Raw genomic sequence first — 22,080 nt, 5'->3', positions numbered from 1 at the left:
AGCTAAACTCAAAGTGTGGAGCTCATAAATTTTGAACTGATTAGATTGTCAGGTTTTGAATCTGCTTAAATCAGTATTGGCAGGTCAAAGCTTTACAAAAAAAAAGATCAGATAAAAGATCTGGATCAGTAAATCTTCCTCCTGCATGATACCAATTGCAGGAGGAAGCTAGAGAACACAGAAAAAAAATCAACGCTTGGCTGAAAACAACATGCAAAGTTAAAACAAAAATGGTTGTGGCTGAGATTTGAATTTAGGAACATCTTGTTGTGAAACAGCTGAAGTAACAACAAGTCATTAATATACTTCATGAACAAGGCAGAACAAAAAAATAGGGAGAGAGAAAAATTGTTTTTGTTGCATAGCACTTGTAAATAGTACTCTGTGTATGTAGACTGCACATGACACCATGTAAATTAACCTCAGTTGCCTCAGCGGTAGGCAGTCTGTCTGAGTCGAGAGGCAAACATGAAAGAATAGCTGAGGACTCCACATAATGTGCTTCATGCTGTAAATGTTCATAAATGGCTTGGAATGCAGTCTGCAACCAGCTCGCTGAAGTTCAGCTCTGACAGGAATGTTTTGTTTTTTTTTCTTATTGATCTAAAATGAACTTGATACGCATGCGGTCCTATGACTGATGAATACAGCACCTGATTTACCTTGAGGGGAAACTCCAGCTGAAGCACACCGGTTTCTGTTTCACTCCAACGATTGGGAATGGAAATGTTTTTTTGTCCGTTCTCTTCTTTCAGAAACTCTCTGAATAAAGAGCTGGTTTAACATTTCGTGTCTTAACTTCCCAAAACAAGAAAGAAACGCTAGGAAGAAATGCAGCGTCCATTTCATTGTGGTGTGAAACAAGGGTTTCTATCTCCCAACTGGGTCAAGGAGACGCTTCAGCTGCGTGTTTTTTCTCTCTTTTTTTTTCCACAGCAGCTAAAAATAAAGCTGGTCAAATTGTAAATCCACCATCAGGACTAAAAGATACAGAGACTAAACACACCTTCCCCACCATCATATCAATCTCAGCAGCTTTCTGAGAGAGACATAAGACATCAAACAGATTTTTACCATCGGCTCCAAAAATAACTGGGAACGAGGGCAGTTTCCCAGAGCGAGGGAAACAACAGAACATGGAATCTGCCCCATTGTTCGAAGCCAACGCCAAAGTGTAAATGGCACTTTTCCCAGTAGCTGTAAACATACAGGACTGGACAATGCAGTCTCTGGAAATAGGGCAACGAGTAACCATGTGTCATTGTCCAGTTGTGGGTTTCAAACAAACTTGAATACCAATGAGTTCAACAAGGAGAGAAAGAAAGAAAGAAAGAAACAGCAGAGAGTTGCGTAGTGAACTCCAGCGGTAGCGTTTAATCAGATCATCAAGGAATGGCTGAATTGCAGCTTTCTGCTTCATTGCCACTCTGGCATTTTGCGATGTACGGATAGGACACCTCTGACAAAGCCCAGAGGGGGCTGTTGGAGAGTTCGTGTTTCACACATGAAAGTCCAGTAGACTCGGTTCCTTTGGGGACGAAAATTGCAATATTTGTTACATTTTCCGCTGGTGTGTTTTGCTTTCACACTGAATCGTGTCAAACAATTCAAACTAATTGAGAAACCTGTTCCCCTCCTCACCAGTGGTGGCGCTGCACCAATAGTTACTCCAGGAAACACAAAAATCATTGAAAGACGACAGGAGCGCAACTTCCTCCTTCGCAAAAAATGTGAATAAAAATGGAGTAGCATCAGAATTTAGCAGAAGGATTTCTCTTTTGTCTTTGGTAAAAGACCACAATCCATTTCTCCCGCTAGCGCAAGACACCTGTGTTTGTTTTGGTTGCTTTTACCCCGAATGCCTTGCACTGTAGTTCTTTTCATGCTTTGGGAGCGGTCTCCGGTTTGCTTGTGTCCAAATATGCGTTCGTACCACCACAGAGTTCATTCCAACTGAACCGAGACCTGGGTTTTTAGGCGGACCAGAGTCTGCACCAGAGTTCGATGGCGCTTTCACACCTCCCCAAACGAACCAGACTTTCAAAGGAGAACTAGAGTTTGATTAAAGTGACCTAGACTAAGAGGAAAGCATTGAGGCAGTAAGTTGCCAGGTAATCGAGAACCTTCTCTGACAAACAGCCCACTCTGAGCTGTTCCTGATGGACCAAGGCAGGCGGAGCGCTCACACAGGGCTCGCCATTCATCCAGGAAACCTTAGCACCCTGAATTGCCGAGCCCAGCAACAAGTGCTAGGGGTCCACCCTTTACCGGTGTATTTACAGGAGTAGCTGCCTCCTATTTCTGCTCAGACACCAACTTAAAAATAAGATGGTGCCTCCAGGGAAAGGGAGAAGTGTTAAATCATCTCACCACACGGAGAAAAGCAGTTAAATTGTGCAATGCTGAAAAACTACTGAGTTATTTTCCCAAACAAAGCATGCAGAGGCCTGTGAATGAAACACAAGACACGATCTGCCAAAATACGACACTTCTGTTTGGTTATGGATAAAGCATGTACAAAGTCTATTCAGGGTGGCTGCTAAGCAACGCGCTTATCTAAATATTGTAAAGCATGAAGCGTAGATATGGACCGACAACAGAGCACTTGGCAGCAGTTCCAGTAGCTGTAACTGTAAACCCGACACGCCGCAGGGCCCAGGGCCTCGCTTCTGTTTCGCAGCGTGACGAGGAGGGCCGCAAAGCCAAATGGAGGGGCGGCAAAAGCCAGAGCTGCTCCTGCAGGAAAACAGGAAAAAAAACTGAGATGAGGTGCAAGATGCGTGACTGGGGTCCAACTCACCACCCCAGATGTCCGGAACAATCCAGAGAGAGGGGAGAGTGCACATATCTCACATGACAGAAAAACGTCCTGCACCTGCCGTGCACACATTCTCTGGGGCTTTTGTTTAACACCTCCCATTCCTATCGTGTCAGAGGGAGAAGGGAGCAGGACACCCGCAGCACAGCTTGTATTCAGCAATGCTTCTTCACTTTCTGAGGAGCCTTTGAAGAGTTGTTTTCTGTAAATGCTGGTTGCTTTTTAGTCCCGATTGAAAAATCAGAACAGTCCCTTCAGTTGTTTAAACTACACAATGTCACGCTGTATGCAATTGACTTGTAAGGATTCACCTTACTCAGACAAAAACTGCTGTTTTGGGGCCTTGCAATTTGTTTTTTTGTAAATGCAAATGAAGAAAAGATCAAGAAAACTGCCTAATCAGCCAATCTCCAGAAGGATTGTTTGTTTTTTTGTATGACTTTGTCTAGTTGACTGATTTGTAGGCATCTTTTAAGTTTCCTAAATACCCATTCTTCTGGAAAAGTTCAAAAGTTCTGGAAAAGCTAAAACAGACTGAACTTAAAATAAATGTACAATATAATCAAAGACATAACCCAACTAATCCTGAAAGACATTTCTCTTAAGGGAAGCATCATGTATTTTCCAGGCACATAGTGGGATTTTATAGCACAATCCAGTAGCTGTTACCTTCAGTTGTAATAAAAAGGCCATATATATGAAACATGACTGAAAAGAAATTTGAGTTTGCAATTTGACGGCTTGAAGTTGGCCTCTGTGTCTTTAAGAAGCTCCTACTCTGACACTTTGCCTTCACCACGATGCTTCTCATTACACCGTTTACAACAGTTCTTAGGAACCTGGGACTGAAAAGTAGTTTGTTTGATGAGCTAAGCAGACTTGGAGTTCCACTAGATGTTTGCTAATTGCTGCTGCTAGTCTGAAGGAGCTGAGTGGGGAAGTCGCATGGGAGGATGAAATTATACAGTCAGTATTTACTGATAAAATGGTTTATAATTGCAGCTGGTTGCACAAGATTTCATTACACGGTGTCCGGAATTGAACACAAGTGAGCGCCACACTTTTCAGAATCATTTGTAAAACCATTCGTCATTTCTTACATCTGCTAGATAGAGTCCAAATTTAATACAACGAAGTTTGTGGTTGTAAAGCGAAGATCTTCAAGTGATATGAAGACTTTTGCAAGGTACTGTAACTCTGCTAGAGACATGTAGGAGGTACTCATCCCCACAGCAATCTACATTAAAGTTAATGTTAGGCTTCAGGTTGTCATTTACCCATCCTGATCCGTTTTTAGCTTAGCATTTATTTTATATACCAGACCTACAGCTTTCTTGTTTTTTTTATTCTTAGTTGTTTTATGTCTGATTCTACAAATCCTCGTCTATTTTCTTAAACACCACCACATTACAAGACCCCTTAGATTCTCCACAAAATTTGCCAACAAATACTTTGGATTCCTGAAGAGAAATGATGGCGGGAACTAATCCACCGACTTTCCCTTTGCTTCAAGCCTCCTCCAGCTTCCTCTTCCTGTTCTGTTTGGATCTCCAGCAGTTGTCGATGTCCATTCCTCGTCACACGCTGGAAAACGAGTTTATGGGGGGGAGAGGATCGTCTTACACTCTTAGACACGGGAAGCACGCTAGAGCTGCTTTATTTGAGCCAGCAAAGATTGAAGACTGGAAGAAGAGTAAAGACTCAACAGCCAAGAATCTGCATGCCTTGCTGAGGGAAAAAGGGGTCGGATACGAGAGAGCTGTAGGCACCCCCCCGCGCTCTCATCCCTGTGACCGGATTCACTTCCAAACATTGGGATAAGACTAGAAAGCCGTTAATAATGGGTGAAACAATGGTCCTAAGACTGCCTTATATTGCGTCATGTGAAATCACACATGGAAAGTGTTCCCTCTCTAAGGACGTTTTATCTGAACAGATAAATGTCATTGCCACTTAGTGGAGAAGAGTGAACAGACTCTCAGTAACCCTAAAACTGTCTAGTCCAGTTGTCAACTGAGCTGGGCCGATATTTGTTGCTCACCACAGTGACGCACCTAAAGGTTCAACAACCAGACGAACCAGTTTGCTCGAAGCGCTACAGGGCTGGNTGGGTTTTGGGGTTGCTAGGTGACGGCGTAGTGCCGGTCTATCGTCACTTAATAATCCAGAGGTTTTTGAAACGACTCATTTTCAGTTCACCAAAAATATCAACTTATTGCTAAAAGCAGCTTCTTCTTTTTTTTAAGTGATTGAGTTGTTTTTAGAAAGTACCGGAAAGCGCAAAATGTGAAGTTAAGCAATGTTCAAAATCCAAAACAAACTCAAAATGAATAAATATGCAACTACTGTCTAAGAAACAAAACAAGACTCAAAGGCTTCCAATACAATAATCAAATAAACATCTAATAAGCATTTATCTACATAAAAATAAAGTGCATGGAAACACTGAGAGCTGTGTATCCAGGCCATGAAACTATTTTCTAGACTCCTTTGATCTAGTTCACCAGTGAAAGCCTTTATATATACATTAAAAAAAAAAAAAAGCCAGCCCTATTCATGAGGGAAAAAGGAGAAGTCCTTCACTGAGGCGATGTGTAGGTCACCCCCAGAGGACTGCTTCCAAACACCCAACATATAATCTGCTCTCCTCTCTCACAATGACCACTTGAAGATCCTGGCAGGCCGAGCTCCTTTTCTCTTCCTTTGTGTCCCACCCAGCTCCAGCCCCAGCTCCATCCCCACAGGCAGAACAGGCCTGTGGGGATGAACTGGTGTCACTTGAATCTGTTGGATATTTGGCCGCTTTCCCAGTCTCTGGGTGGGAGGAAGAAAACCTCCTCGACTCCTCTCTGTCATTTTGTTTGCAGGCTTGCTGTCCAGGCTACCTGTGCTGCTCAGGAGGTGCAAGAAGCTTAGCGTGGATCAGAGTGTGGACCAACAAGCGCACATATGCGCTCCTTGAGCTCGTGCCAAGTCTCCGCTTGTGTGCTCAAACCTCGGGCTCAGAAATAGACACAGAAGACTGGTGCCAGTCAGCCCTGCCAGATTTACACCGTCACCCACTCTGGGAACGACAGCTGTTCTCTGTTTTAACGGGAACGCCTTGAGTAATACTGTGGTACCTGTTCCGCCGCGCTTTAAATATGGAGTTGTGTTTAATCGGGTGCCAGATGCAGCCTGGGGCGCTCCCGCTCCCTGATAAACATCCAGGTAAAGGCAGAGCAAACACGGAGAGGAACATAGGAGCCTTCCACGCTCTGCTTTCCCATGTGGTTCTGGGCTCTCCGCTGGGCAGCCATCTGCTTCATTCCCTCACACCGGCTCCAACTTTCTGACGACTCGATAAGAAAGCTACATTTTTGTGGCAAGGGGGCACATGAGCGTCAAAAACAAGCTGCCATTGTTGGGCGTAACGTCTGACGTCCCCCGAACTCAGAGGTCCCACAAAGAGAGCAAACTATTAGAAGATGACTCGCAGACTGATTAGAGCCGCAACACTTAATGGCTGGGAAGCCTGGAATATAATAGGCCATTCAAAGCGAAGTCAACAGTCAACATCTCCCCACGCGCGCACGCGCACACACATACCAGAGCCTTTATCCTTTTATTGCTCCCAGTCTCTAAATGAGGCGCTCCCACACTAAGCAGCTCAGCTGCATTCAACAACATTTAGCTGGGCTAATCACCACTTTCTGCCTAGGGAAAGTCTGAATCTATTCGACAAACAGCAGTAGCAACGTGTTGGATGAGTTTTGTCCCTTGAATGCCTCAAATGTCCACTGTAGTGAAGAGAGGAGGCAGGAAAGCAGGATTCAGGGGGTCAGCAGTCAGGGACGTGGCTGATGAGCCGAGCAGCGCAGGCTGCGTCAGTCGCAAAGGCCGGCTCCCTTTGAGTAAATAATCAGCGGTTAGAGCTGAGAGCTAGCCTGCTGGGCTCTGTTGACATGGAAAGATAAGTAGGGAGGCTGGCTAGTGTTCAGACTGAAATTAATACTGAGGAAAAACTGCAAAGACAAGCAAAAGCCTTTAACAAATTCACCTAAAACAGGATTAAATGTTTTTTATATTTTAACTAAATTGCTGCATCGATTAACCTCAACGATGTTCCATCTGAGGGGTGATGTACAGCGTAGATTGGTCACCAGTTCATTAACAGGGTTTCACCAACTCAAATGTAAGACTTTTAAAATTATGAATGAAATTTAAAATTTAAGACTTGTAGCACGATGGATATGTAAAAAAAAAAACATTTGGGGTAAATTTGCACTTACTCATGATAAAAAAAGCTAGCCAGCTAGCAAGGGTATATTGGCAGCTAGCTACTGGTAGCCTCAATTAAAGGGAATCGCACAATGCAGTGAAGATGTCTGCGGGTGACTTGAACTTTAGAAAAGTTTAATAAAGTCTGAGTATACAAGACTGTCCTGCCACGACAAAATCTAAGACCTATGGTTAACTTATTTAAGGACAACTTGCATTTTTTAAATGAATTTAAGTCATTTTAAGGCTTTAATTTTAGATACACGAATCTAGGACTTAAGGGTGGTTGTACACCCTGATTAAAGGGCCTCATTGTACGGCTTTTGCACCAAAGTGGTTCCAGTATTTAACCAGCCAGTTCTTCACTGGTTCCGTTAAAAAAAAAAAAAAACAGCAAAAAAAACAAAACAAAACACAAACTATTTGCTTTTCCACCACCCGAGGGCCAAGCCAATGCTGTGCCATTACATCACTATAAACGACTCATCCACTTAGTGATCCTGCCACTGTTTTTTGCTGTGTTTTTGTAAAGGATTCTAGTGGTTGGAGAGAGTTTAACAAACAGGGAATACCAGCAAACAGATGTCTGTACATCACCAATCAAATTTATGTTTCACAATCCAAATCAGTTGATCGCTCATCGGTGCCAGAACCGCTGGAAAATCAGAGTTAAGTAACTTTTACACCAGAATTCATCAACAATGACACAAAGTTACAGAAGGGACCTGGAGATGGCATTTATGGATTCAGTAGAAAATAATTTGCAGTTTTCTTTTTCTATGTAGCACACTGAACCTCTTGAGTTCAATGAAGAGAGACATTATTGTATACAGTTTGGAAACCGCTTGTTTTATTGTGATGTTACTTAGATTTTGTTGTTGTGAAAGCGGAATGTTTTTACAGTTTTTTCTTTTTAATTTAAAACATCAAAGGTGAAGCTAAACTCAAAGTGTGGAGCTCATAAATTTTGAACTGATTAGATTGTCAGGTTTTGAATCTGCTTAAATCAGTATTGGCAGGTCAAAGCTTTACAAAAAAAAAGATCAGATAAAAGATCTGGATCAGTAAATCTTCCTCCTGCATGATACCAATTGCAGGAGGAAGCTAGAGAACACAGAAAAAAAATCAACGCTTGGCTGAAAACAACATGCAAAGTTAAAACAAAAATGGTTGTGGCTGAGATTTGAATTTAGGAACATCTTGTTGTGAAACAGCTGAAGTAACAACAAGTCATTAATATACTTCATGAACAAGGCAGAACAAAAAAATAGGGAGAGAGAAAAATTGTTTTTGTTGCATAGCACTTGTAAATAGTACTCTGTGTATGTAGACTGCACATGACACCATGTAAATTAACCTCAGTTGCCTCAGCGGTAGGCAGTCTGTCTGAGTCGAGAGGCAAACATGAAAGAATAGCTGAGGACTCCACATAATGTGCTTCATGCTGTAAATGTTCATAAATGGCTTGGAATGCAGTCTGCAACCAGCTCGCTGAAGTTCAGCTCTGACAGGAATGTTTTGTTTTTTTTTCTTATTGATCTAAAATGAACTTGATACGCATGCGGTCCTATGACTGATGAATACAGCACCTGATTTACCTTGAGGGGAAACTCCAGCTGAAGCACACCGGTTTCTGTTTCACTCCAACGATTGGGAATGGAAATGTTTTTTTGTCCGTTCTCTTCTTTCAGAAACTCTCTGAATAAAGAGCTGGTTTAACATTTCGTGTCTTAACTTCCCAAAACAAGAAAGAAACGCTAGGAAGAAATGCAGCGTCCATTTCATTGTGGTGTGAAACAAGGGTTTCTATCTCCCAACTGGGTCAAGGAGACGCTTCAGCTGCGTGTTTTTTCTCTCTTTTTTTTTCCACAGCAGCTAAAAATAAAGCTGGTCAAATTGTAAATCCACCATCAGGACTAAAAGATACAGAGACTAAACACACCTTCCCCACCATCATATCAATCTCAGCAGCTTTCTGAGAGAGACATAAGACATCAAACAGATTTTTACCATCGGCTCCAAAAATAACTGGGAACGAGGGCAGTTTCCCAGAGCGAGGGAAACAACAGAACATGGAATCTGCCCCATTGTTCGAAGCCAACGCCAAAGTGTAAATGGCACTTTTCCCAGTAGCTGTAAACATACAGGACTGGACAATGCAGTCTCTGGAAATAGGGCAACGAGTAACCATGTGTCATTGTCCAGTTGTGGGTTTCAAACAAACTTGAATACCAATGAGTTCAACAAGGAGAGAAAGAAAGAAAGAAAGAAACAGCAGAGAGTTGCGTAGTGAACTCCAGCGGTAGCGTTTAATCAGATCATCAAGGAATGGCTGAATTGCAGCTTTCTGCTTCATTGCCACTCTGGCATTTTGCGATGTACGGATAGGACACCTCTGACAAAGCCCAGAGGGGGCTGTTGGAGAGTTCGTGTTTCACACATGAAAGTCCAGTAGACTCGGTTCCTTTGGGGACGAAAATTGCAATATTTGTTACATTTTCCGCTGGTGTGTTTTGCTTTCACACTGAATCGTGTCAAACAATTCAAACTAATTGAGAAACCTGTTCCCCTCCTCACCAGTGGTGGCGCTGCACCAATAGTTACTCCAGGAAACACAAAAATCATTGAAAGACGACAGGAGCGCAACTTCCTCCTTCGCAAAAAATGTGAATAAAAATGGAGTAGCATCAGAATTTAGCAGAAGGATTTCTCTTTTGTCTTTGGTAAAAGACCACAATCCATTTCTCCCGCTAGCGCAAGACACCTGTGTTTGTTTTGGTTGCTTTTACCCCGAATGCCTTGCACTGTAGTTCTTTTCATGCTTTGGGAGCGGTCTCCGGTTTGCTTGTGTCCAAATATGCGTTCGTACCACCACAGAGTTCATTCCAACTGAACCGAGACCTGGGTTTTTAGGCGGACCAGAGTCTGCACCAGAGTTCGATGGCGCTTTCACACCTCCCCAAACGAACCAGACTTTCAAAGGAGAACTAGAGTTTGATTAAAGTGACCTAGACTAAGAGGAAAGCATTGAGGCAGTAAGTTGCCAGGTAATCGAGAACCTTCTCTGACAAACAGCCCACTCTGAGCTGTTCCTGATGGACCAAGGCAGGCGGAGCGCTCACACAGGGCTCGCCATTCATCCAGGAAACCTTAGCACCCTGAATTGCCGAGCCCAGCAACAAGTGCTAGGGGTCCACCCTTTACCGGTGTATTTACAGGAGTAGCTGCCTCCTATTTCTGCTCAGACACCAACTTAAAAATAAGATGGTGCCTCCAGGGAAAGGGAGAAGTGTTAAATCATCTCACCACACGGAGAAAAGCAGTTAAATTGTGCAATGCTGAAAAACTACTGAGTTATTTTCCCAAACAAAGCATGCAGAGGCCTGTGAATGAAACACAAGACACGATCTGCCAAAATACGACACTTCTGTTTGGTTATGGATAAAGCATGTACAAAGTCTATTCAGGGTGGCTGCTAAGCAACGCGCTTATCTAAATATTGTAAAGCATGAAGCGTAGATATGGACCGACAACAGAGCACTTGGCAGCAGTTCCAGTAGCTGTAACTGTAAACCCGACACGCCGCAGGGCCCAGGGCCTCGCTTCTGTTTCGCAGCGTGACGAGGAGGGCCGCAAAGCCAAATGGAGGGGCGGCAAAAGCCAGAGCTGCTCCTGCAGGAAAACAGGAAAAAAAACTGAGATGAGGTGCAAGATGCGTGACTGGGGTCCAACTCACCACCCCAGATGTCCGGAACAATCCAGAGAGAGGGGAGAGTGCACATATCTCACATGACAGAAAAACGTCCTGCACCTGCCGTGCACACATTCTCTGGGGCTTTTGTTTAACACCTCCCATTCCTATCGTGTCAGAGGGAGAAGGGAGCAGGACACCCGCAGCACAGCTTGTATTCAGCAATGCTTCTTCACTTTCTGAGGAGCCTTTGAAGAGTTGTTTTCTGTAAATGCTGGTTGCTTTTTAGTCCCGATTGAAAAATCAGAACAGTCCCTTCAGTTGTTTAAACTACAGAATGTCACGCTGTATGCAATTGACTTGTAAGGATTCACCTTACTCAGACAAAAACTGCTGTTTTGGGGCCTTGCAATTTGTTTTTTTGTAAATGCAAATGAAGAAAAGATCAAGAAAACTGCCTAATCAGCCAATCTCCAGAAGGATTGTTTGTTTTTTTGTATGACTTTGTCTAGTTGACTGATTTGTAGGTATCTTTTAAGTTTCCTAAATACCCATTCTTCTGGAAAAGTTCAAAAGTTCTGGAAAAGCTAAAACAGACTGAACTGAAAATAAATGTACAATACAATCAAAGACATAACACAACTAATACTGAAAGACATTTCTCTTAAGGGAAGCATCATGTATTTTCCAGGCACATAGTGGGATTTTATAGCACAATCCAGTAGCTGTTACCTTCAGTTGTAATAAAAAGGCCATATATATGAAACATGACTGAAAAGAAATTTGAGTTTGCAATTTGACGGCTTGAAGTTGGCCTCTGTGTCTTTAAGAAGCTCCTACTCTGACACTTTGCCTTCACCACGATGCTTCTCATTACACCGTTTACAACAGTTCTTAGGAACCTGGGACTGAAAAGTAGTTTGTTTGATGAGCTAAGCAGACTTGGAGTTCCACTAGATGTTTGCTAATTGCTGCTGCTAGTCTGAAGGAGCTGAGTGGGGAAGTCGCATGGGAGGATGAGATTATACAGTCAGTATTTACTGATAAAATGGTTTATAATTGCAGCTGGTTGCACAAGATTTCATTACACGGTGTCCGGAATTGAACACAAGTGAGCGCCACACTTTTCAGAATCATTTGTAAAACCATTCGTCATTTCTTACATCTGCTAGATAGAGTCCAAATTTAATACAACGAAGTTTGTGGTTGTAAAGCGAAGATCTTCAAGTGATATGAAGACTTTTGCAAGGCACTGTAACTCTGCTAGAGACATGTAGGAGGTACTCATCCCCACAGCAATCTACATTAAAGTTAATGTTAGGCTTCAGGTTGTCATTTACCCATCCTGATCCGTTTTTAGCTTAGCATTTATTTTATATACCAGACCTACAGCTTTCTTGTTTTTTTTATTCTTAGTTGTTTTATGTCCGATTCTACAAATCCTCGTCTATTTTCTTAAACACCACCACATTACAAGACCCCTTAGATTCTCCACAAAATTTGCCAACAAATACTTTGGATTCCTGAAGAGAAATGATGGCGGGAACTAATCCACCGACTTTCCCTTTGCTTCAAGCCTCCTCCAGCTTCCTCTTCCTGTTCTGTTTGGATCTCCAGCAGTTGTCGATGTCCATTCCTCGTCACACGCTGGAAAACGAGTTTATGGGGGGGAGAGGATCGTCTTACACTCTTAGACACGGGAAGCACGCTAGAGCTGCTTTATTTGAGCCAGCAAAGATTGAAGACTGGAAGAAGAGTAAAGACTCAACAGCCAAGAATCTGCATGCCTTGCTGAGGGAAAAAGGGGTCGGATACGAGAGAGCTGTAGGCACCCCCCCGCGCTCTCATCCCTGTGACCGGATTCACTTCCAAACATTGGGATAAGACTAGAAAGCCGTTAATAATGGCTGAAACAATGGTCCTAAGACTGCCTTATATTGCGTCATGTGAAATCACACATGGAAAGTGTTCCCTCTCTAAGGACGTTTTATCTGAACAGATAAATGTCATTGCCACTTAGTGGAGAAGAGTGAACAGACTCTCAGTAACCCTAAAACTGTCTAGTCCAGTTGTCAACTGAGCTGGGCCGATATTTGTTGCTCACCACAGTGACGCACCTAAAGGTTCAACAACCAGACGAACCAGTTTGCTCGAAGCGCTACAGGGCTGGCGCATACAAACTAGTCTAAACATGGGGTTTCTCTCAAACTGATGCAAGGTAAAAAAAAAAAAAAAAAGAAAAACACAAAGAAAAACATAACCTTTTCCAATCCGAGTTGTTCCGCAAAACACTACCCGATTGAAAACAAAGGCGAATTAGACGGTGCGTGATGTGGACACCGATATCACTGAGAAAAATAGGTCAACTTGCTCTGGGTCATAATGGGATTCTCACAGTATCACAACCTTAACTCTGTAATATACAACAGTTTTGCTGGATCACAGTCCTGGTACAATGAAGAAAATGTATAACATGATCCTACTGGGTTTATTTCAAATTAAACAAGTCAAATTTAAGACTTTTAAGAACTTTTAATGCTACCTTGAATGAAATTTAAGACAAAAAAAAAATCATAAACAAAGGGAATGGTTGGGGGATCCTTTTGTACTACAGAAAGCGTCACAAAGCCCCCTGTGGTGCCTAGCTTAAATGTGTTTTGCACAGAATGCACCTAGCCTCAAATGCGTTGGCAGCAAATGTGAGCTAGTAGCAAAAACAAATGTCGTTCAGCCAACAGGATCTGCACTTAACGACAGACACAGAAAAGTTAGCTAGCTAGTTAGCATGGATATATTAGCAACAAGTTAATGGTAGGCTTCATCGTCTCGAGTCACAGAATGCAATGAAGACTCATGACTCAAACTTTAGCTACACAAACAACGTACTGGCCCTCTTTCAGCCAACAGACGAGCAGTGTGCAGCAACAGGTGGGGTAGGGACAGCAACTCTGGTCTCTGGCATGTCTTTAAAAGCACTTTATGTCATCAGAGCAGTACAAGACTTTTGAAGCTCCAACTTTTAACCCCCTTTGGACAACTGTCTACTGTTGTATTAATTCACTGAACAACCAAAGTATTGTATGTGCATCACTAATGCCTGTTGATGCACACGCCAAGCATCAAATTGGAAACACTTCGCCACCGTCTGGCAGTCAAAGTTTATTTTTCTAATTTACTTACCAAACACCTGTTAGATCTTTGTGCTATGTGTTTAAATTCATAGCAACATCAAATGAATTTAGAGTCTGACAGAAACAACTGTCCATACATTTATAAGAGGTTAAAAATTTGGTATACATTGGTATACCAACTAGCTTGTACATAAGAAGGACCCATGACGACACGTGACCTTATGCATTACAAAGCCTTTGAAATAAACCTTCTTCTGAAGCCTGTGGTGGTGCACAACAAAGCCAACTATTGTCAGATCAACAGGCGGGCGCCCATTCAAGGAGGTCTCTGTGCCGCCACCACACGAGGAGAGTCCAGCCAATCAGAGCTAGGCTAGAGGGAGGAGTCTGGGTCATGTAGGAGAGGTCTGGGGTGACCTCCAATACCAGCTGCCCCAAATTTAAAAACGAGAGACAATTTCCGCCTCTCCTTTGGCACAGACTTAGAATGGGATCCCACAGGGTCACCGAGCCACCTTGGGCAAGGCCAACGTTTCCCATACTCTCTTCCAACAAACAATTTTACATGGCTTGAGTGAATTCACTTCCATGAGCCGCCAAACTGCTCAGACCCCGCTGAAGCCAAGTGATTCTCCACTAGTTGTGAAATAAAAGTGCCTAAACCTTTCAACAGCTCCAGGAAAAGGTTTTTGTGGGTTGGCACTTCAAAGTTTCTTCAGATACCCGGCCACAGTATCTGCCAACAAACTGAATGAGGAGAAGCGTTGCTCAGATCTCTCTATGGAGAGTATTGTCAGGTCCATCGGCCTGCATTCTCCTGGCAGAGCTTTCAGGAACCTCCACCCTCCGTCCAGCTCAGCTGAACAGTCGGTGTCTGTCTGAGGTCGCACTCGGCAACAGGATCACTGAACTCTTGGTGTAGTCATTCCTGAAATCCCCCCGGCCTCCCACTGGCTACCTGAAAACATATGGAGACTTTTGAGGTCAGATATGAGGACGGATCAGCGTTTAGCACAAACACGCCTCTTTCCGTCCAGCACACCAGCTGTCACAAAGCGAACAATGGGGTCACTTGTCCAAACAAGATAAATCCAATTCCTGCTTTATTGTTGTAAGTTTTATTGTATTTCTTTTGCTGGTGATTCAACAATTCAGTTGCAGTAAATAGAAAATCAGAAACACCAATGAAAGCAAACCAAAGTAGAGGCAGAGAGGCCTACTTGATAACTAGATTTCTTAGTACAAAAACAGTACCGCATCATAAAACAAGGGTAATAAGTGGTAAAATGCTGTGATTTCAAATGAAGTTTCATCTTACAGGCTTTACATACCAAGACTAGTTTGAGCAAATTTTACAAAATTAATGCATCTGTTTGAATCGTGAGAGAAAATGTGATCTTTACCATTATACTAATTTCATTTTTTCAATGTAAGGTGGTTCAACTTTCAGCCATAAGTGGACCAAACAATTCCATTTCTTTCTTTTTTTAAAATAAAAAAAATTACATTTTTGAACAATTTTGTTCAAAAACTTCACTTCCCCTGAAACATCTCTTGCTAAACAAACACCACATACGTATTTAAGCAAGCTGGCCCCCGTTTGTTTTTCCACCAGCAGCAGTAATTTGTACCATCATTTTAAGAGGAGCCCCACCTTCGCCCCGCTCCCCCAGATAACATGATAAACGACGCCAGCATCTAATCCCGGCGTGGAGCTAGGAGGTTAAAGTGGAGGTCAGTGGGCGGACAGGGAGCCAGGCAGGATACGCACGTCTGTTCGTGCCGTCCTCTGGAGGAAGTGAAGACGCCGACCCTCCAGGATTAGAAACGCAGAGCAATCTGGTGAAGATGTTAGCGCTCAGTCTGTCCAGGGCCCGACGGGGAGAGGAGGATTTAAGAGGCCATCGCAGGGGATCAGCATGCAGGGAGAGATTAATATTTCTCAAACAGTGGAAGAGCCAGTGCAAAACTTTGTGGCCATGTTTTGTTCCACTCCCGTGTGATTTATACCTTTCACTCAGTTTCTTGACAGCCCACCGGTACGACACGCACCGGCTGCACGGGTTAGAACGAGATGAGTCACCCGTTCAGATGTCTACCCGTGTAGTGCAACGAGTTGTTATCCGCTTTAATGCGGCCGAGTGATAATCAGCATTTTCCGCGTTTGCTTCGACTCTGCTGTGCGCAGGTGAGGCGAAGCAGCTCCCGGAGGACGAAAAGTGCGCAACATCAAATGGTTACGTGCAGGTGAAGATAAGCGTGTTTGACTATAAACCACCTTAACCTCATTACGGAGTCACTGCTGCAGGTCACGGCGAACCACGGTCAAATTAGAAGGGTGTGTTGGGTTCAACAGAGCTGATCCGCAGATCTGAACAGGATTACAGTCCAGGAAAAAGAAAGAAAGAAAAGACATGAGGAATACTAGGGCTGCAGCTAACGATTTTAGTTAACGATTAATCTGTTGATTGTTTTTGACAGTCGATTAATCATATTCAAATATTGGTCTGCAGATTTTTAATTTCAGACTTTTTTATACTGTATTAGAAATACATTAAAATATGCAAATAAAGCAGTAATTCAACTCATTTTTAAAAATGGAAAAATGAATATTTTGTTACCAAAAATTAGTAAAATGCTTGACCATCTGAGACAGCGATCAACATATGAGATACTGTTTATTTGTTTTTGGATCAACAGATAATCGGACATTAATAGATTTGTGTATTTATTACAGTGAAAACTATGCCATGCGAGTTCTGAGTGAAAAATATTTATAGACAAAGTTTTGTTTGTCTATAAACAGAGATGAGTCAGTTTTGGTTTCATTACTTCTCTGAATATGTTGTACTTTCAGCAATTGGTCTTTTTGTGAGTCTGTATACTCCAGTTAACAATTAATTAATTACTAAATTAGTTGATGGTTATTTCAATAATTGAGTTATCATGATTTAGAATCAAGTTTTAGAAGCACTCAACGTCAAAAACACTTTAAAATGTCCCGTAGACCAGCAAAAAGATTAGTTAATTGTCAGGATTTCTTGTCTTTTTGTCTCTTTGACGACACTTTGATTCATTCTGTAAAGAAGATAGGTAGGGAGTGAGAGGGGTGTGTAAAGTAAGTTGTTCTCCTTTTGTCTGAAGCGTCTCCAGCAGCCCATCAGGGTAAACACCGAGGTGACGTACCATTGTGATTCCAGCCATTCATATTAACAAGCCCGTGCAAGGAAGATAAACTCTGCCTTGCGGCGACAACAAATGGATCAGAGTTTACACCATAAAACGATGGGAGACGAGCTTAGTAGAAATGGAGAGAAAAACCTTTAAACCGCAGCACCCAGGCAGGATGGTGATGGGATCTGCTGCACCCAAGAAGCCATGTTGGCCTGCTGTACCAACCAGCAGCTTCAGGCTATGTAAACAACATCAATAGCTTTGGGTTTTTTTATTATTTTAGATTATGTATGTGGAACAGCTGTCAACAAGAGGTCTTTGCGGTCAGATGACATGTTATAAAAAAAAAAAATAAATAAAAAAAAATCTGCACTTGGTACACATGTACCAGGGATAAAACAAAAATGATTCATCAATTGAGCCACAACAATGCCTAGGGAATATGTATACATTCCTTACATCTTTCACATATTGTCACTGAGATTTTATGTGGTAAACCAGCACAAAGCTGTGCAGATTATCCAGGAAAACGGATGGATGTCTGTGAAACACTTTCACAAACAGAAGATATGAAAAATGAGGTGTGTTTTTGTATCAAGTCCCTTTTACACCGACATCCCCAATTAAAATCCAGTACAACTCATCACCTTTGTGCCATTTAATCTGAATATTGAGGACAACAGTGAACAAACAGCATTGTGAAGACCAAAGAGCACAACAGACAGGTCCCAGGATTTAAATAACTACTGAATGGAAATACTATGTCACAACTGGCAAACCAGAGATATATGACTGCTCCCCACAAACACTTGGGGGTCAGGAGCTTCTATCAGGAAAATCACTTTACATCACACTAAACGACGGTGAACATCTGAGGACAATGTAGCTGTAGGGGCTGAAATCCAATGAAAAAAAAAATAAAACGGAGTAAAGTTTTAAAGCACATCTGCTCTGAAAAGCAGATGGTGAAGGCATCCAGCAGAATATGAACCCTTATGGCTGAGGCTGAATGAGCCACCAGTGAAAACCGGAGCAACAAATGGGAGACTGTGGAACATTTACTGGCCTCCTAAACCACAGCAAAGAGGAAAGTTAGTCCAGCAAATTACTGGACGAGATCAAAGCCAATTCAAACGATGTGGCTGCTGGTGGTATATCATTTGGGAGAAGATACATTTCAAGTCACACTACAGCTACTGCTGTGTTGTAGCTCTTTAAAACTCTTAATTAGCGACTAAGAGCTGCAGACGTTTCAGTGTGAAACCTGTTGTTTCCAACGCTGTTAGCAAACAAAAACAGCTTCAATATGAGTTTTAAAATAATAGTAGCAAACAGAACCAGCCAACACATTTGCAAAGAAAGCCAACAAATTATCTAGTTTCTCTTAAAGCCTCTCTTGCATTGTCTCGACCCACAAACCGTAAAGTTTAAAATTAATTTGAACTAATTAACCAGTAAGTGGCGCGAGAGCAGTCGGGATGATAGCGAGCAGACACACCGAGCTAAACTTTCTGCGTTTAATTTCGTGTCGCATTCAAAATAAAGTGGGTAAACTTACCTCGTCCCGGCCATTTTTCACATTGTAAACGAAGCGGACGCAATGAAGAAACTCAGCTCTGCTTCGGAGGTTAGTTTTTCGGAGCGGTGAGCACAGGACGGTCCTCCCGGCGCTGCCTGCCTGGGTGAATCCGATATGGAGTCTCCGCCTCCCCACGTGAATCATGGGGTTGGGATGGGGGTCACCCGGTCTGCAACCCCCACCGAAGCACTAATACAAACTTCCCAGCCCACATACAACTCCTCCTCCTTTACTCCACACCATCCACCCAATCCCGCTTCACTCCCGGCTGTCCGACGACGAGCCGAAGCGTTTGTGACTCATTCAGAAACAGCTTCAAAAGTAGACCGTCCAGCCGGGACAACTGCCTGCCACCTTTAAATAGAGCTACGTGTAACCTATTGCTGTCAACCAATATAACATATTAATTTATGAATTACACAATCTTTTTATTATTAATACCACTTTCTAACCCTTTACTTGCTCTTTTTTTGGTTCAGTGGGTGAGAAAGATCAAATTTAACCTGTTTCGACTGTCAGGTGTCATTTGGTTCTGTTCCGGTATACTACCGATGGAAGACTGCTGTATTCACCGACTTTCAGACGTATCTTGTCTCACAATGTTTAGTGAAACAAAAGGCCTCCTGAATTCCGACTCTTAAAGTCGGAGCTAAATAAGCAACCCTGAGTTCAGTATCCAATATGGCCGCTTATGAGCGTTTCCTAGGAGCAAAGAGCAGCAAATCGGTTCAAAACAGCAGCTTTTGTATAGCGTAGTGAGTGGAGTCATCATATATTAGTTGACCATATTGCTTAGTCTAACACTAACATTATCCTTAAAATCTCCAAATACACTCAGTGGTAGTTGTGAGGTTTTTTTCAAATGACAAGTGGGATTATTGTAAGGGATTTGCTCTTGTGACGCAACCAGTGACTCCACCCCCTAGCCAATCAGTGACACAGTCTTGACAACACCTTTTCAACCTGACTGAATAAGAGACCCCAGCAGAGAAGTTTCTAAAAAAAAACAAAACAAAACAAAAAAAAAGAAAGAAAGGGGCTGTGCCATGCAACTGGAAAACTGTTATTAGCAGACGCCATGCTGAGTAGGCACTAATGTAAAAGAGCCACATATTATAGTAATTATTACCAGTATAAACTATAAACCACTGGTTTCTTGTATGTACAAATAGATAAGAATACATTGTAGACTCTTATACCATAATAGCACTTCCCACCGTTTTCCAAATTGCATCCAAAATGCCCTCTTCTCTGATTTCAGCCATTCACCTGACATCCAAAGGTGACTCAAATGCAGCATCCGCATATAAAATACTAGCTGTTACTAATCAGAATCTCAGACACTGTTTTTTTAATTGGGCAGTATGGCTTTCCACCCAGGGGAGCACACCACAAGGAATGTCATTGGTAAACAGGTTTTAGCTAATTTTCAGAATGACTCAAAGAAAATAAGTATTGTTAGAAAGTGTGCACAACTATTATATTGACAGAGCACGTGCTTCACAGCTTATGATTCAGTGTTGAATCAAGAGGTCATTTAAAATCTGAAATGTTTAGACTGACTACACCTCAGCTGGATAATTTAAGTTTGTATTTGGAGTAACAGAAAAAGGGTCTCACCCTGTCAGTGCTACAAACTGCACTGATTAGAGTGACAAGTTCACTCAGATCTAGGTTTGCCACGTCACATATCACTCAAGTCTTGGACTCGTGAAAATGTTTAATTGTATTAGAGAACATATTCACCTTAACTAACCGTTTTTAATTATGTTTTTTATTTTCACAAGCTGTATCTCGCTGCTCTCTGACCTGCAGCACTCTGCAGTAAACATTGCTCGGCGTATTCGCCCAAATGAAGATCTTATCCCGTAGACGAGCAGACAGAGACACCTGCTGGACAAAAACGACATCATGACAATAAAACAATAAAATGCATGCCATTTTTTTTATTTCAAACAAAACACTTTATTATCCACAATTACTATCGGCTCTATCTAGGTCTATAGAAATGTTTACAAAGAAAAACAAAACATGATCTAATAACAAAAAGCAAGTACTTCACATCAAGTATTATTAAATTGTGTTTTTTTCCCCCCCTCTGGCACAGAGTAGACTATGTATTGATTATTGTACATCTCATCACAGTGAATCCTTTAAGTGCTTTTCTCATGTAAATAAGGACAAACATACAAATCGTGGGATTTCTGAAGCCGCTTCTTACCTTCATTTTGTCAACTCGTATTGTACATTGAGGTCTGCCTCTTCTTAAGTATTATAAAAAAATATTGTAAACATTTATATTAATTGCACAACATACATTCAAATACATACTGTACTGTACAGCAAAGGTTTAATTCCGTGTTGTTATCCAGTAGCACCATGTATAGCAAGCTAAACAAACTATATAGAAACCTCTAAAGTGTGGTACAAAGGAGCAACATCGAAGTCACTAATGTCACTTTTGTGTTCACTCGTCAAATGTTCTTCTGTTCTAGCTGTGAGGGAGGGAGTGTTCAGTGAAGGCCTATTCAAGGGTTTTCTGTGTAGGTGGTGGAACGATTGCAAAGGAGAAGTCTGGTCACGTCACATCTCACGGCTGTGAGGGAGATGATTCCTCATAAAAGACATTCATCAGTGTTAAAAATCAACTACACCACAACAGGTTATGGCGAGGAGTTTTTTTTTTTTGTTTTGTTTTTTTTTTACAGTTGGTTGTTAGAAAGTTCACATCACTTCCATGTGCAAACACGTCGGTACGGTAAATATGTTTGTCCGGGTTCCTCGTCAGCACGAGGCCGTGATGTCATCGTGTAGCAGCAGAGTCGAAGCGTAGCTCATCGTGTTTCCGTCCCAGGCCCCGCTTCCCGACCAAAAGAAAGCAGATTAAAGCGATATTCTGGATGTTATCTACAAGGATTTGCTGTCAAAACCGAACACCAAGCTGACCCAAATGCAAATGATTATGAGATGTTTTCCGATGCAGATAACTTAAGAAGTTTTCTTAGCTTTTTCAGTCTTAGTGTCTCATTCACGCAAAGGCAACAAAGAGCAGCGCTCCCAAAAACTAAACCCAGTTTAGAGATGAATAGTATCTCCGGTTCATGGTTCAGCGAAGTGTGGTCAAGGTCCTTAGGTCTGTATACAGTCTCCATGCTCCGTCCTCTGCTGGAGGAGGGTGGTGTGGTTTGGGGCTGCAGCTGGTTACCCAACCCATCCTTCCCAAATCTGTCCTCTGCAAAACCAACAAATAAAGCCGTGTGAGTTAAAAGTGCAACCTGAGGCATCCGATAAATACCGTCGCTCCAGTTCTTTCTACTGCCACTGTGAGAAAAAGCAAAAATAGACGATAGGAGGACTGACAACACAGCATTACGGAATGTTTTTGTTTGGGTTTTTTTCCTGCGTTGCATGACTGTTATTGACTCGA

General features: G+C 42.3%; 2 protein-coding genes across 7 annotated transcripts in view; both read right to left on the bottom strand.

Moving 5' to 3' along the window:
* The window catches only part of arhgap46a (Rho GTPase activating protein 46a), a 52,787-nt gene extending 33,858 nt beyond the window's left edge, over positions 1-18,929 (bottom strand). For both annotated transcript variants that reach the window (XM_007563426.2, XM_007563427.2), the window contains exon 1: positions 18,633-18,929. In XM_007563426.2, coding sequence (XP_007563488.1) covers positions 18,633-18,646 — 14 coding nt within the window. In that variant the 5' untranslated portion in view covers positions 18,647-18,929. The remainder of the gene's footprint in view (positions 1-18,632) is intronic.
* Positions 18,930-20,584: 1,655 nt separating this feature from the next.
* sulf2a (sulfatase 2a) overlaps positions 20,585-22,080 on the bottom strand; it is a 78,355-nt gene continuing 76,859 nt past the window's right edge. For all 5 annotated transcript variants that reach the window (XM_007563419.2, XM_016677088.1, XM_007563423.2 and 2 more), the window contains one exon: positions 20,585-21,885. In XM_007563419.2, coding sequence (XP_007563481.1) covers positions 21,855-21,885 — 31 coding nt within the window. In that variant the 3' untranslated portion in view covers positions 20,585-21,854. The remainder of the gene's footprint in view (positions 21,886-22,080) is intronic.

This window comes from Poecilia formosa, unplaced genomic scaffold (genome assembly GCF_000485575.1).
Source record: "Poecilia formosa unplaced genomic scaffold, Poecilia_formosa-5.1.2 Scaffold147, whole genome shotgun sequence".
NCBI classification, from domain to species: domain Eukaryota; kingdom Metazoa; phylum Chordata; class Actinopteri; order Cyprinodontiformes; family Poeciliidae; genus Poecilia; species Poecilia formosa.
Note: the sequence above shows the minus strand (reverse complement) of the source record. Positions and strands in the feature narration are given on the sequence as shown.